The 14,885-nt window shown below is 42.6% G+C and overlaps 1 protein-coding gene across 3 annotated transcripts in view; it reads left to right on the top strand.

Annotated features, from left to right (window-relative positions):
* Positions 1-14,802, top strand: part of src (v-src avian sarcoma (Schmidt-Ruppin A-2) viral oncogene homolog) — a 35,754-nt gene extending 20,952 nt beyond the window's left edge. Inside the window, exons 2-14 of one of the 3 annotated variants that reach the window (XM_034087132.2) lie at positions 2,984-3,236; positions 3,330-3,429; positions 4,368-4,385; positions 5,211-5,309; positions 6,039-6,065; positions 6,266-6,369; positions 7,830-7,979; positions 8,115-8,270; positions 9,134-9,313; positions 9,784-9,860; positions 9,966-10,119; positions 11,131-11,262; positions 12,194-14,802. In XM_034087132.2, the coding sequence (XP_033943023.1) occupies positions 2,993-3,236; positions 3,330-3,429; positions 4,368-4,385; positions 5,211-5,309; positions 6,039-6,065; positions 6,266-6,369; positions 7,830-7,979; positions 8,115-8,270; positions 9,134-9,313; positions 9,784-9,860; positions 9,966-10,119; positions 11,131-11,262; positions 12,194-12,402 (1,650 nt within the window). In that variant the 5' untranslated portion in view covers positions 2,984-2,992 and the 3' untranslated portion in view covers positions 12,403-14,802. The remainder of the gene's footprint in view (positions 1-2,983; positions 3,237-3,329; positions 3,430-4,367; positions 4,386-5,210; positions 5,310-6,038; positions 6,066-6,265; positions 6,370-7,829; positions 7,980-8,114; positions 8,271-9,133; positions 9,314-9,783; positions 9,861-9,965; positions 10,120-11,130; positions 11,263-12,193) is intronic. The other 2 variants (XM_034087133.2, XM_034087134.2) reach the window with 2 other exon arrangements.
* The last annotated feature ends 83 nt before the right edge of the window (positions 14,803-14,885 follow it).

Below are 14,885 nucleotides of genomic sequence, written 5' to 3'. Positions count from 1 at the left end.
GCAGCCGTATTCCCCTCCCCTTTCTCGCTCCTCTCGTCCTTTCGGTCCGTCGCTCTGTCTGATTGTAATATCTATTTAAACTGCTGGATGCGCTCCAATGGGCACATATAAATCTGTGTCGATAAATCTCCTAAAACTGACTGGAAGCCATTGTCTCCTACATTGTCTCTGCGTCTTATCTCCTAGCAGATTGTCTGGAAAAAGGGGGGCAATGAGGAAGCTTCCAAAATGACAGAAACCATGACAGCTTCAGTAATATCTCGAGCGTGGTTAGATAACATGCTCTTCTCTGTGCCACACATTTCCCTACCATATGTCACTGCTTCACTGTGCCTGGGAGCGTGCTAGCTGCTAGCCTGTGTAGCGTAGTAGCTCGTCTCTCTCTCTCGATTCGCCTGTGAGTGAGGACATGCTGACTCCAATGTCAGATCCTCCTAAATAGCAAGTCATGCAGAGGATGTGAGCAGAAGGCGGAGCAGCTTGACACTCCCCACACACTCCTTTCCGAATGGACTCTAAAGCCACCCCACCTACATGTTTTTTTTGTAAATTAGCATTTCCTTGTTGACCCCTGTGGCTATATCCAACCATGATAGCACAGGCTTGAGTCTCTAAATGATCCTTGGCTTAGTGCAATGATTTCCTGACGCTAAGCTGTTATTAGAGCCACTTCATCAGAGTGGGCGGGCGAAGCTTCAGTGATGAAGAGGAACAACATGCAATCCAAAACGGCCCTCTTGACCTTTGGGCTGTTTTTATTAGATCTTGTTTGATCGTCTCAAATGGTGTCCTTTGCTGAGAACTCACTGATGCTTTCACTGATTACATTTATTTGAAACTAAATCAAATAAAAGCTATGTTCAAGTAATGTGCTGTTGCGTACGGGGAGATGGTCCAGAGAACACACATTGATCTGTCGCTGCACATAGAGTTTCAACTATTTTTTTTTGTTACCATTAAAGCTGCACTGATCAATTATTTTAAATTAACAATGGATCACATGAGCTAAGAGTAAGGCAAACGGGGTCATGCACTTGAAGTGATGCAACAACAGATAATTTAGTTTTGTGTTTGTATTTTAAATGTATTTATATTATGTTGTGTGAGCTTATCTCTCTGTACAGCCCTTTGGTCTGAAGGTTTTAAAGTGCTATAAATCCAATAAAGTTGGATTGGAGAATTATTACCCTACAGTTCACACAAGCAACAAAGCATTTACGTTTCTTCTCGGCAATTTCTAGCTACTTCCCACAAGGCCAAAGTTACTACAGTTATCAACTAACAGGTGAACATAGTGATTCATTAAAGGGGGCCTGTTCAGGTGCATATCAGTATGATGTGCCTCTACTGCAGTGTTTCTCAAACTTTTTCATACCAAGGACCACCTAACTCCACAAATATCCAAAAACGCATAGTTTTTTACAAATCGCCTGAAAATGGTACAAACAAGTGGCAACATGTGTGATGAAGGTGTTTATCTGGGCTATATCATGCAATCGAAAGTGAAACTTAAGCTCGTTCGATGGCGGATATATTCCCGCGAGAGTGCGGAAAACTTAAATAAATTTATTTATTTCAAATGTGACATTTTACCAATATACTCACGGACCACTAGGGGGCGCTCACGGACCACCAGTGGTCCGCGGACCACACTTTGAGAAGCACTGCTCTACTGTGACAATGTGACATGTCTCCTTGCTTTAATGTTCAAAAAGCTCTTTATTTCTCTCATACTGCCTGTGCTGCAGGACCACTTTTCACCCTCTGTCTGAAACCAGAGCCCAGTCTGCTCTGATTGGTTAGCTGGTCGGCTCTGTTGTGATTGGTCAACCACTTAGGCTAAGGGGGCGGGACATCTCTATCACGTACAATGTGTTCAAGTGCAAACGTTACATAGTGAGGACACTATATGTTACAGAAGTAAACAATAGACTATAATTGGGAGGGATGAGACCCTCTTTAATGGGCACACATGCAGAGGACTCGGAGCAGTGGGCAGCTATTGTACAGCGCCCGGGGAGCAATGCATGTGAGGGGGGAAGGTGAGTGTCCGGTGCCTTGCTCAAGGGCACCACGGCAGGGCAATAGGTGAACTGGGCCACTGCCGGACACTGGAGTCCAACGGAGGCGTTTCAGGAGGGGTTGGGGGGTGGGAGTGTTTGGAAGAGAAACTCCCTCTCAGATGCATCGCTGCAAACTAATGAAATGATTGATGACTAATCTCCCGTTAATCAGCTCATATTTAGCTCTAAATCAAAGATGAAAAGCAGATATTAGTTGCCCCTCAATGAGTATTGGAGCAGTGATGTAAAAAGGGTGTGGTGGGCGGTAACTTTACAAAACATTACTCATCTTTAAATGATCAGTTTGAATAATGTGTGTGTGTGTGTGTGTGTGTGTGTGTGTGTGTGTGTGTGTGTGTGTGTGTGTGTGTGTGTGTGTGTGTGTGTGTGTGTGTGTGTGTGTGTGTGTGTGTGTGTGTGTGTGTGTGTGTGTGTGTGTGTGTGTGTGTGTGTGTGTGTGTGTGTGTGTGTGTGTGTGTGTGTGTGTGTGTGTGTGTGTGTGTGTGTGTGTGTGTGTGTGTGTGTGTGTGTGTGTGTGTGTGTGTGTGTGTGTGTGTGTGTGTGTGTGTGTGTGTGTGTGTGTGTGTGTGTGTGTGTGTGTGTGTGTGTGTGCTCAGCTGGTGTCATGTCTGCGCTGAACAAGGAGTGGCAGCTGCTCCCCTATCCGTTGGGAAGCTGTGGTTCATGTGGTCTACATGATACTGAGTCTCAGTGGGCTTAGAGCCACGTCTCTGGTTTCTGCATCTGGCCGACGTGTATTTGCTGTCAGAGGAATCTTTCCAGAGCGTGTATTCTGAGAAAATAACATAAGAAGCAATGTACACTTATTATGGTATTCCTCTTTAAAAGTGCCTTGAGATGCACTTTGATTGTATTGCACTTAATCTCATTGACTGTTCCTCTCTGTCCTCGCTCTGCAGTCCTGGGCCATGGGGGGATCCAAGAGTAAGCCCAAGGATGTCGGCCATCGAACCCGCAGCCTCGAGGGCACCCTCAGCTCCGGAGGGGGGGCCGGCGGACACCACTCCAACCAACAGTCCCTCACACCTAACTGTAACCCTGCTATGGATGGTCTGGGGGGCAATCCGGCCATGACCAAACCCTCAGAGCTGACCCTGTTTGGAGGCGTGGACAATAACGCCGTCACCTCTCCCAACAGAGTCACTCTAGCAGGTGAGGACATCAGCTTGCTTTGTTTAATCGGTTGTTTTATGTCCCGTGTGAACAACGTGTCTTTAATCATCTCCAAACGTCATCCTCTGATAGGAGGCGTGACGACCTTCGTGGCTTTGTACGACTACGAGTCGAGGACGGCCTCAGACCTCTCCTTCAGGAAGGGCGAACGCCTCCAGATAGTGAACAACACGTAAGGAAAACACAAAACTAATCCAATGTGCATTTCTGTTTCCCTTTTTACAAACAAGTTAGACTGATCCAAGAACGCTTTTCCCCACACATCCGCTGCGTGTTTGACGACAAGTTCTGCACACATCCACAGACTGTCTGAGTTCGTCCTCAGTGGTCTGACTGGCTGCTTTGCACCCAACACGCATGTCACTTGTCTCTGAAAGCCACTGTAACCATAGCAATGGGCTTCCCTCAGTGGAGCTTGCTTTTTGTGTCACTGACCATTTTTGCTTCATTAAAAAAAATATTGCTACGCCCACCTCAGTGTGGATATTTGTATCGCTTTTTCCTGGGAATTAGACGCTGTGCCCGACCCAGTTACCGCATACATCTAACCTGTTTATGGGAGGCATGCTTGTTTGTTTAAATAGGGGCTTGCTTTATGAATCTATGTGGGTGCAGTGACCCGTACATTGTCATGAATCACCCCCAGTGCTGCTTGACTGCTGACCTAGAAGGCAGGAGCCAAGGACAATAGTGGATTATCGCTGCATCTGGCCCTTAAGCCAAAGACCTGGGTCATGATGGGGTCAAGTACACCCAGAATCCTTTAAAACATATCCAAGATTAGTTGACGGCTATCACAGTCAGATACACTCGTCTTAGCTTAAAGACCATTTCTACTTTTTAAGCCGTGCATGGTGACCTGATGGGCTCTTTTTCTGATATTATTATGACCCTGCAAGTAGTCGGCCTAATCCTTTGTCAGCAAGTTCTGTAATGGTTTAAATATTTTACACGTATAACTTTATGCTTTGGTTGTATTATTTACGAGTGTGTACTCTGCTGTTCGTCCGCTGCTCACAACGTGCTCTCTGTATTTCTTTAATCTCTTTTCCATTATTTCCCTTTCATCTCTACTTTCCATTTCTCCATCACAAACCTTTTTGTTTCCAGGAGGAAGGTGAACTGCAGGTTTGTAGATTTGAATGTGCCGTTTGTCTGGCTGTGTGTGTGTATCACCTGAAGCACTCGGTGCCGTAAAACCACTTCTCTAGAAAGGCACACAGCACATAACCCTACGGTAGTCACGGGGAGGTGGAGTAAAGCCTTGCAGCACTTTATTCAATTAATCTCAACAAGACGAATAAATTATTGTAATTAAACTGTAATTTAATTTAGGATTCTCTAAATTAATACGGTGCTGCAAAGCTACTCACATCCTGATTAAGTTTAGCACACACGCTCCATCCCTCACGGTTGTCATTCCCACATGGATGCATGTTTGTTCATAGTTGCATAACCTTCACATATATTGTTTAACAGTAAAGATATCTGGGCTTTTTATTTATCAAGTTTCTCCAGGAGCTCAATAACTGTGGCAACAACAACAACAACAACAAATATGTTTTGAGTGAATCCACAACAAATCAAAATCCTCAGCAATAAAGTATTCATACTCTGAGACACTTGATAAACACTAGCCCTTAAAGTCAGAAGGTGTGTGTGTGTGTGTGTGTGTGTGTGTGTGTGTGTGTGTGTGTGTGTGTGTGTGTGTGTGTGTGTGTGTGTGTGTGTGTGTGTGTGTGTGTGTGTGTGTGTGTGTGTGTGGTGTGTGTGTGTGTGTGTGTGTGTGTGTGTGTGTGTGTGTGTGTGTGTGTGTGTGTGTGTGTGTGTGTGTGTGTGTGTGTGTGTGTGTGTGTGTGTGTGTGTGTGTGTGTGTGTGTGTGTGTGTGTGTGTGTGTGGTGGATGTCTGATGAGCCTCGGTGAAGCTGTGTGTTTTCGTTTCATCTGTGCAGAGAAGGCGACTGGTGGCTGGCTCGCTCCCTGACCACTGGAGAGAGCGGTTACATCCCCAGCAATTATGTGGCTCCATCTGACTCCATCCAGGCAGAAGAGTAAAGCCTCCTTTTTCCTCCTTACTCTTCCTTTTCTATCTGGGTGTCATCAAGCATGTGAAAGCTAGGACACTCAAATACTTGATTCTATCAAATAATCTTGCTTTTTTATTCAAATGTGAATGCAACATGAGCACTCAGAAGAACAGTTTGATGATGTTTTCCTTTTTTTCCAGAGTAAAATTAGACAATTAAGACACTCGTGTCTGTCCGTTTAATATGAATCTACACCTAGCATACGTTAGCTTAGCTTAAAATAGAGACTAGCAACAGGGGAAAACTGCTACCCTGGCCTCTGTCCAAAAGTAACACATTCCACCTACGTTGACCCTTAAAGTTCACTTATTAACACACTATATTTTGAGTAAATACTGCATCTGTAAAAAACCGAGTGCAGAAATGTAAATGAAGCGGTCATGAGTGTTTTTTGGCTAGCTGTTTCCCTCAGTGTCGAGGCTTATGCTATGCTAACTGGCTTTAGCTTCGTATTGACCGTACAAACATGAGAGTGGTATTAATCATTGCATTTAAGTCTAGACAAGAAAGTAAATAAGTGTATTTTCCAAAATAGGAAGTATTCATTGAAATACGTTTACTGTTTTCTTCTCGTTGGAGACATGCACTGCTGTTCTTTACTTGCTAACCTGCTTGCTTGAACAATCAAGTCACACAAACTACTTTATACTTTTCTAACAACTCAATTTTTCACTTTTCCTCCTGCCTCTCCAGTCATCTCAGACTGACTCTAGAGTCCAGGTAAGCAGCTGTTGCACAGCAGGCATTAGTATGCATTGCATCTGGTATGCAAAGACAGATTCACTGCACTTTCTGAAAACATTTTTTAACTGACCCTCGCTTCGTCATTCCTTCCTTCTCTTCCACGCCCACATTCACCATCGCCCCCTCACCAACCTGCTCCCTGTGTGTCCCGTGTTTTTCTTTCTCAACCTCACCAGGTGGTACTTTGGCAAAGTCACTCGCCGCGACTCTGAGAGGCTGCTGCTAAGTTTAGAGAACAGGAGAGGGACTTTCCTGGTGCGAGAGAGCGAGACCACCAAAGGTAAGCATGTGGAGCCACAGAAGCAACCTCATCATTATTCTGCCTCTGTAGGCCGGACGTACGGGTATGAAACCTACATGTGTTCTTAGCATCGAGTTACATAAAGTGTGCAGTATAGAAAGTTTGATTCAAATGCTTTAACATTAAAAAAGCTTTTTTTGAAATAAATATCAATATCTTTTATGAAAAACACATTTTCAAAGCCTTGAATCAGAATGAGGAATGTGAGGAATTGGCTTTGGTGTAAATGTTGCAGACATAGAAAGAGGAATCTGTTTTAAAAAAGGAGCCCAAAATAATACCGTTATAAAAACTATTTTAACAAATTATGAATAAAGACAATATTTACGCCAAAAAAACTAAGATCAGTAAAAGATAATAGAAAATAAAATATGTCAAATACTATTATTCAAAGTGGAGAGCTGTGTAGATTAAAGGAGGTAGTGTTGAGCAGAAATATGCAGAGGTTGTTAAGCAATGTGTTGTTCTGATACCTATTCCGATTTGCACGTTATCAATTTGATTTATTGCTGAAACTTGCATATCGTGTTGCTCCTGAAGAAACAAAATGTCAAATAATACACAGCTCTATTAAGCAACACTAAACCTAAGGGGCTCGATAGGGTTATGCGTGTTTTGGCTTTCTCTAACAGACCAGGGTTTAACAAAAACTGTTGGAGGGTCAGTTTGTAAATATTTAATGTGTCAAGACCTGGGGAAGAAGACGTTATTATTCAATCTATGGTAGGCCAATCGTACCCAAGTACATTTGTACAAAATCGACTTAATGCAACTTTTTGTCAAACGCAGAAGTGTTTGTGAAAGCTACTTCGTGTTCTCTTGCATGAGATCTGAACTTTTCAAACGGTCAGGTCTCAAACATGAGGCCCATGACAAGTGTTACCCAAACATGTCCCCAAGAAGATGACAGTGAATTCTGTCTAGCATTAAGGAGTGACACCCTGCTGTTCGTGGTGGTGTGGGTGCAGAAGAGAGACTATTTGGACAGATGGGAAAGGGTTGGATGGGACTGGAGATGGTTCTGATGGGCAGCTTCTCTGATGCAGAAACACATTCCCCTCAGCTAGTGTGTCAGAGTGTGTGATACGTACACATGTAAATTGCAGGGCTCCCGTAGTTTCCTATTATGGGATTTCTATGTCAGATCGGCGCTGAATGAGAAAAGGGACAAGGTGGGGATGGAGGGGGGTGAGCTGGGGGGGGGGGGGGTTAGCCCGACAGAATTAGGTCAGTGTGGAGCTGAGGACTGTACAACCACCGGGCCACATCGTACAGTACAATACTCTGTTTATTTAACCTGCGTGATGCTGCCCTCTAGTGGTGTAATGACCACATTGTCACCAACACTTTAAAGCTTAATTTCTCCTTTTTACATCCATGCAAACACGTGTATGACCCCATATTAGAATTCGTATTTATTATTGTTTTCTTCTTTCCAGGTGCCTACTGTCTGTCTGTGTTGGACTATGACAACACCAAAGGGCTGAATGTGAAGCACTACAAGATCAGGAAGCTGGACAGCGGAGGCTTTTACATCACATCACGCACACAATTCAGCAACCTGCAGCAGCTGGTCAACCACTATCGCAGTGAGTCTTCTTTTCTCTTATTGTCATATTTGGGTTTTTTGACACTTGCTTTGTTTCCGGTACCCTAACTATATCACTCTGTAGTTCAGAAAGAAGCAGGTATTTATACCACATCTCTTATCTTGTGCTTCACAGAGCATGCTGATGGGCTGTGTCACAGTCTATCAGACATTTGTCCGGTTCTGAAGCCTCAGACTCAGGGCTTATCTAAGGACGCCTGGGAGATCCCCAGAGACTCCCTCCATCTGGATCTGAAGCTCGGACAGGGCTGCTTTGGAGAGGTCTGGATGGGTAAGCCGTGCTTTGATCTATGTCTTGAAAAGAAAAACTGAACCTCTGAAATATTCTGCAGGTTTTCTGTCTTTCTGTGGAGGACTTAGCGGTTATTGCTCGCTGAAAAAGGATGTTCGAAGGCACACTTCCAGTTAAATATGAACACACTGTGTGAAGAGAAAAGTGCATTTAGAAGTTGCATTCTTCAGATTTTACCCCAAGAAAGTGCTTTGGATTTCTTTCTTTTCCCTTAAATGCTTGTGTTGTTACTGCAGCTCATGACCGACTCTCCACACACTCTAAGGACGTATTTACAGTATTTCTTATTTCATTATTTCATACCGGTAGGTCTGTTGCTGCTATTTCCCCTAAAAATAGAAATGAACAATTGCTTTTTGTTGGGTTCGGGGTTCGGGGTTAGGGTTTGTTGCTTTTATTATCCCAATGTATTCCAAATAATTAACGTATATCATTATACGTTTTTCTTCTCCAGATTCTTGCCAATACCCCGGTCTTGCATCTACCAATTTCACAGGAGAAACTAGATGCTTTAAAAAAAAATTTAAAAACCATTTGCCACATTTTATAACTTATATACAACTATGTTTACAGTACTGTATATATCACATGTTTCTTGTTAAACCTGGTAGCCTCTTAATAGTTTTCATATACTCTGATTTGAAACATGTGGAATTCAGATGTTCAGAAACTAACAATCTTTCCTCCTATTCTCTGTGCGGACTAAAGAAAGGCAGGTTGAAACATCACTAGTTTAGCATTACTATGTCTGTGATAGTGATTTACTTTCCTCTATGACCTTATGCTTTAAGTTGATAATACTTTATCAATGCCTACATATGACCTCACATCTCCTTTTTTAGGAACGTGGAACGGTACAACACGGGTGGCCATAAAGACCCTGAAGACCGGCACCATGTCCCCCGAGGCCTTCCTGATGGAAGCTCAGGTCATGAAGAAACTGAGACATGAAAAGCTGGTCCAGCTCTACGCCGTGGTGTCGGAGGAGCCCATCTACATCGTCACGGAGTACATGGGACAAGGTCGGCAAGGACTTTCACATTATACTTATATACATTATATAAGTAATGTTCTTCATTATGTCTTTTAAAAAATGTAAAGAATAAAGGATATGCACAATAGCTAATAGCTAGGGCAACACATTAGTCAAAAAAAGAAATCAAATAGTGCAAGAGATATCATTTCTGCAAATACTGTAAACTGTAGCCTAGTTTTTGAACTGTATGAGTAAATGTGTACTAATTATGCAATGCTGTAAGGGTTTGTTTCCATGAGGAGCCAATACAAGCCAGGGCAAGCCAGGGCAAACCATGACGCATTTACTGCCTGCAAAACAAATGTATTATCATTTTTAAAAAAAACATTAAATACATTTTATTACATATTGCACACAAAAATACAAGAAGTGAATACTTAAAGCAGAAATATACAAGTAATGACCACAACAGCTCCAGCAGTGTTATGCTAACCTGCAGTATGTGTCTGCTAACAGGTAGCTTACTGGATTTCCTGAAAGGCGACATGGGTAAAATGCTCCGCCTCCCGCAGCTGGTGGACATGGCCTCACAGGTCAGCACGTTGATGTTCGGCAGCATGACCTAAATCACTTCAACAATTGTAATTCTGGTGTTTTCCTTCAGTTGAGACGATCACAGCGCTTTGTCTGTTCCTCAGATTGCTTCGGGGATGGCGTATGTGGAGCGGATGAACTATGTGCACAGAGACCTGAGAGCTGCTAACATCCTGGTGGGAGATAACCTGGTTTGCAAAGTGGCTGATTTTGGTCTGGCGCGCCTCATTGAGGATAATGAATATACTGCTCGGCAAGGTAAGACCAATGCACAATGGAGTGGGTCAGGGGCGTCGAACTCAGATACACAGTGGGCCAAATTAAAAAAAATGGGTGCTAGTCGAGGGCCGGACTGGTTCAATGTTTATTACAAAACTTATTGAAATGAACTTATTCCACATATTAAACCTGGAACTAACAAAGCTTAAATTATTGCCTATAAAAACAACATTAAATAATCAGTTGCATTCATTTCTTATGGCGCTATCTGCAGAGTCATTTCTTATGATTACATTTCTCCACAGGCCAAAAATAGCTTCAAAAAACTATTCCCCTCAAAGATAAAACCAAACATGCCCTGCTGTCGTGAGAGAGAAAGTGTAGAAGGAAACATCCATGTAAACTCAGTGTGCTGCTCTGATGCTAGTCCAGATACTTGGCATCTCATCTTGGGTGCAAGGTCATCAATGTTTGGGCTCAGGCTCTGAGCGGAGGAGACGCTCAGGATGGAGTGAAGGTGCAATATACCGGCGGGCCAGATCTAATAGTAATTAGAAATGATCCTGCGGGCCGAAATTAAATCCACCACGGCCTGATTTGGCCCCCGGGCCTTTAGTTTGACACATGGTGTAGGTTTTAAGCATTTGTTTTTCTGTACACTATTTCTCAAAGCAGCACACTGGTTTCCAATCTGTATACAGCTTCTGACCTCTCAAAGTGAAGTAGTATGTATTTGGTACCACACGTGTTATGGTAGTATGTATTGAGTTATAAGCAATTCAACCAAAAAGCGATTTTCTTTCCCTATGTTTGTGTTTTTATGGATTTCATATACATTTAAAGATGAGAATTGTAGGTTTTCTCTTGCTTTTAAATCTTTTCATGACTGATTTCCTGGGGTTGGGAACTGGTGATGTACAGCCTGTGGTTATAAGGTGTTACATTCCAAGAAACCTTGTTTGATGTATGCAGCATGCTTGATGTGCCTTTGTTTTGGTCTGTGCTGCAATGATCTACTTTTAACTTTCTTATAAACCTGTCGTCCTGCAGGAGCCAAGTTTCCCATCAAGTGGACGGCTCCTGAGGCGGCTCTGTACGGCCGCTTCACCATTAAATCTGACGTCTGGTCCTTCGGGGTCCTGCTGACTGAACTGGCCACCAAAGGCCGAGTGCCCTATCCAGGCAAGAACCATTTTCATTTTGACAATTCTGTTCAGTCGATGAAACAACTAAACAACACACTTTTTGACTCCATTGTATTAGTCCACCGTACAGGTTTCTACCAAGTACAAACGTGTGTTGATGTTCTAATGCAGTGATTCTCAAATGGGGGTACGTGGGCCCCTAGGGGTACGTTGGGGTACTGCAGGGGGTACGTGAGATTTAAAAAAAAAAAAAAAAAAAAAAAAAGTTAATTTACAAAATACCATGCATGATTACAAAAATAATCTTAGTACAATAAGTTAAATCGAAAACACAATTTTATATAAAATATTCCTCGAACCACCAAGGGGGTTGTCATATAAAAAGGTCAAATTTGTCTATTGTATTTTATAGTTTTGCATAATATATCATTGTGTTCATTGGTTTGTTAAACAGATATTACTTCAGTTGAAAAACTTCTTTGAAAAATCAGTTTTAATTTTTTTTCATTATGTTCTTTTTTTTTCATGCATAAAAGGAAAATATCCTTAGTTTGTTGTAAAGGAGTTAATAAATCACACACTGAGGGAACATCACTATATTGGAATTATTTGTATAGGCTTTTTCTCCGATCAAACATGTTCGGGGTCGGTCAGGGGGTACTTGGCTGAGAAAATGTTTCAAAGGGGGAACGTTACTGAAACAAGTTTGAGAAGCACTGACCTAGTGCATCGCGCCACAGGCTATCTGAGTCCGAAGTACATCAGTCGCTTGTAAAGAAGCGTTATGCAACAGGTACATGTGGGATATGCCAGGCTATACTTTAGACAAATTGGACTATTCTTATGCAACTGGCCATTGAAGTGAGTTGCTGACGTCATGCTCCACTAATCCAACAGCCACATGATTTATGACTCTGTTAGTCATAAGGCATTATATAATTCAAATTGCCATGCCTTTGCTCTGCCAGGTATGGTGAACCGGGAAGTGTTGGACCAGGTGGAGCGCGGATACAGGATGCCGTGCCCAGCAGAGTGCCCTGAATCCATGCACGATCTGATGCTGACCTGCTGGAGGAAGGAGCCTGAGGAGAGGCCCACCTTCGAGTACCTGCAGGGCTTCCTGGAGGACTACTTCACCTCCACGGAGCCTCAGTACCAGCCAGGAGAGAACCTGTAACTGGGCTGAACGTGGAAATGTGCATGTGTCACGCATGTGCAAACTGAGCATGTGCATCTATCCACTTCAGAGTGCATGGACAAGTGTGTGTGAGGGGATGTATGTACAGAAGAACGGGGCAGAACGCCGGCTGCAATCTGGGTCCAAAGGGTAAACATCGAGGAGTGTCAGTGGGGCAACAAAGTCATCATCAGCAACATTTAGTTCCCGCCTCTTTTCCAAAGTCAGCTCCGACATGCCAGCTGTCAAAAGACTCACCTGTGGTATTATGTGTGCATTATTCATACAGTACTGTGTCATTGTGTCCGTCAGTCAAATCACCGACACGCCAAGCCGGTTCTTCTACCTTCCTTGTGTTCCTAAGGAGCCATGGAGATTCCCTATGCGCTCTCCCTGGGTTTAAACGCCTGACTAATCCTGTCGTGCGTCACCTTCCACACTGCAGGTGGCACCAGACAATGACTCAAAACACTGCATAGGGGTTAACCATGGGGGGTCCAGAGAATGAATGTTGGATACAAGTGTTGCCCCGCTAAAAGCACCACTTCAGGATGTCTATATTTACCCCATTTTCTTTGGGACACTATTAAAAATGTGTATGGTCAGTCTGTCTTCCATTTTGCCACTTGAGAAGCAACTGTGTCGGTATGTACAATAATTTCCCAGGATAGTGTGGGTTCACTTCCTTATTAGACCTGGATCGACTGGAATATATTCAGGTGACCGTTGTTATTCTGTAACCATGCGTCCCCTGTGCTTCATTTCGGCTGGTTTCCAAACTGCTGTGAGATGTAATAAGAGACTAACACCCTTGATTCTCATGAGAGTGTGTAGTCTCACTCGCCAATTGGACGGTTTGGTTTATCGCTGTGACCAATATACAGCTCAACTCAAAGAAGAGACGAGGCAGGCGTCTGTCCCTCTATTTTCTAATTGTGACTTTTCTTACAAACAAATGGCTACTGATCACTATTGGTCATCTCAGGATGGAGAAGACGACAATTCTGCTGCAAGGATTTTTGTGCCAACGGAAATCTCTTTTGTACTCTCTTATACCGCGTAAAAGTGTATTTTACTACTCTGCTTTTCTTACTATGAAGTTTGACTTGTTGTAAGCATTTCCTAAAGGATAATCCACTGTTTTGAGATTCTACACCTGTGTCCAGCAGCGACCGGCTCACCAGCGTGGGTTCAAGGCGCTGATTTGTTTTCAAGCATTCAAATTAAAAATCAGGTGAATCCCACTGTCTCCTTTCAGGTTCGACCTTCATTTATATGAAGAGTTCTATTTTCAATCAGCCTCAGTATTTCCCTAACGAGTGCATCTTTGTGCGCCATCGTACACTGGAGATTTTATTTGTTTTCTTTAATACATGAGACTAAGAGTGATATTACTCTTGAGTACTGTTATTCCTTCGTCCAGCCTGTAGGAGGCAGACCAGGAAGCCCTAGCATGTATAGCAAATCAATTGGCATCGTGAAACTAAATTGTAAATATCCTCAATGCTAATATTTTTGTACATATATATCATCTTTATAATTTATTCCTTTTAAAATAACCCATTGGATTTTGGCATCATTCTTTGAAACGTTAATGTGTATGGTACTTTTATGGGTTAAATAACACCTGACGATAACAATATAAATATATATTATACAAACACTTTTTGTGCACGTATTTCTGTGAAACTTATCTTGGTTGAACATTTTCAATATGACTTGAATTGGTGAGGAGAACTGCTCTGTATCCCCTAACTCACAGCATTGATTACTTGCCAGAAACGGATCACCCACCCGCATGATTCCCATAAAACAACCACAAATGATTACATCCTGATAATCTCTAAATCACCATGGTGACTGTTGTTGAGCAGGTTTCATTATGGTTTAGCATTCTCTGTTTCTCTGGGTACATCTGATGACTAGTTTGTGTTTGTGTTGCAATATTTGGCACCTCCACACTTGTTTTAATGGACATGTAAAGCTTGTTGGTCATAAAGAATTAAGGGAGTTTGATTTCCGTGTAGCGTCTACTGTGTCCTGTGGACATGGGGTTATGCCACAATTAATGCATTGACCTGCATGGCGTAGTCAAGTTGGCCTCGTGCCCTTCTTTTCCTGACCTGCCCCTCTCACTGAATTCTTATATGAGCAAAGTGCACGAAAAAAAAGATCATATTGTATGTATGTTGCAGCCTTGCTTAAAGTTAAGGGCATTTCCTGTTGGGTATACTGTGGGTCTTCTTTCTGGCTATGCAGATTTTTTTTTTTAAATCTCTGGTATTCCTACATTTACTCTTTTCTATTGTATCTAATGGGAATGTTCAGATAAATAGCTCTTTGTTAAATCCTACTGATTATTGATCAAATTTGAAATTACATTTGAATAAAATTTGTATATTGCCAACTGTATCCTTCGTGTTTATCAACTGAATGAATGTGGTTCCTAAAATCAGGACGACATCGCTGAGATTACAGCTGCA

Source organism: Pseudochaenichthys georgianus, chromosome 7 (assembly GCF_902827115.2).
Source record: "Pseudochaenichthys georgianus chromosome 7, fPseGeo1.2, whole genome shotgun sequence".
Classification (NCBI taxonomy): domain Eukaryota; kingdom Metazoa; phylum Chordata; class Actinopteri; order Perciformes; family Channichthyidae; genus Pseudochaenichthys; species Pseudochaenichthys georgianus.
Note: the sequence above shows the minus strand (reverse complement) of the source record. Positions and strands in the feature narration are given on the sequence as shown.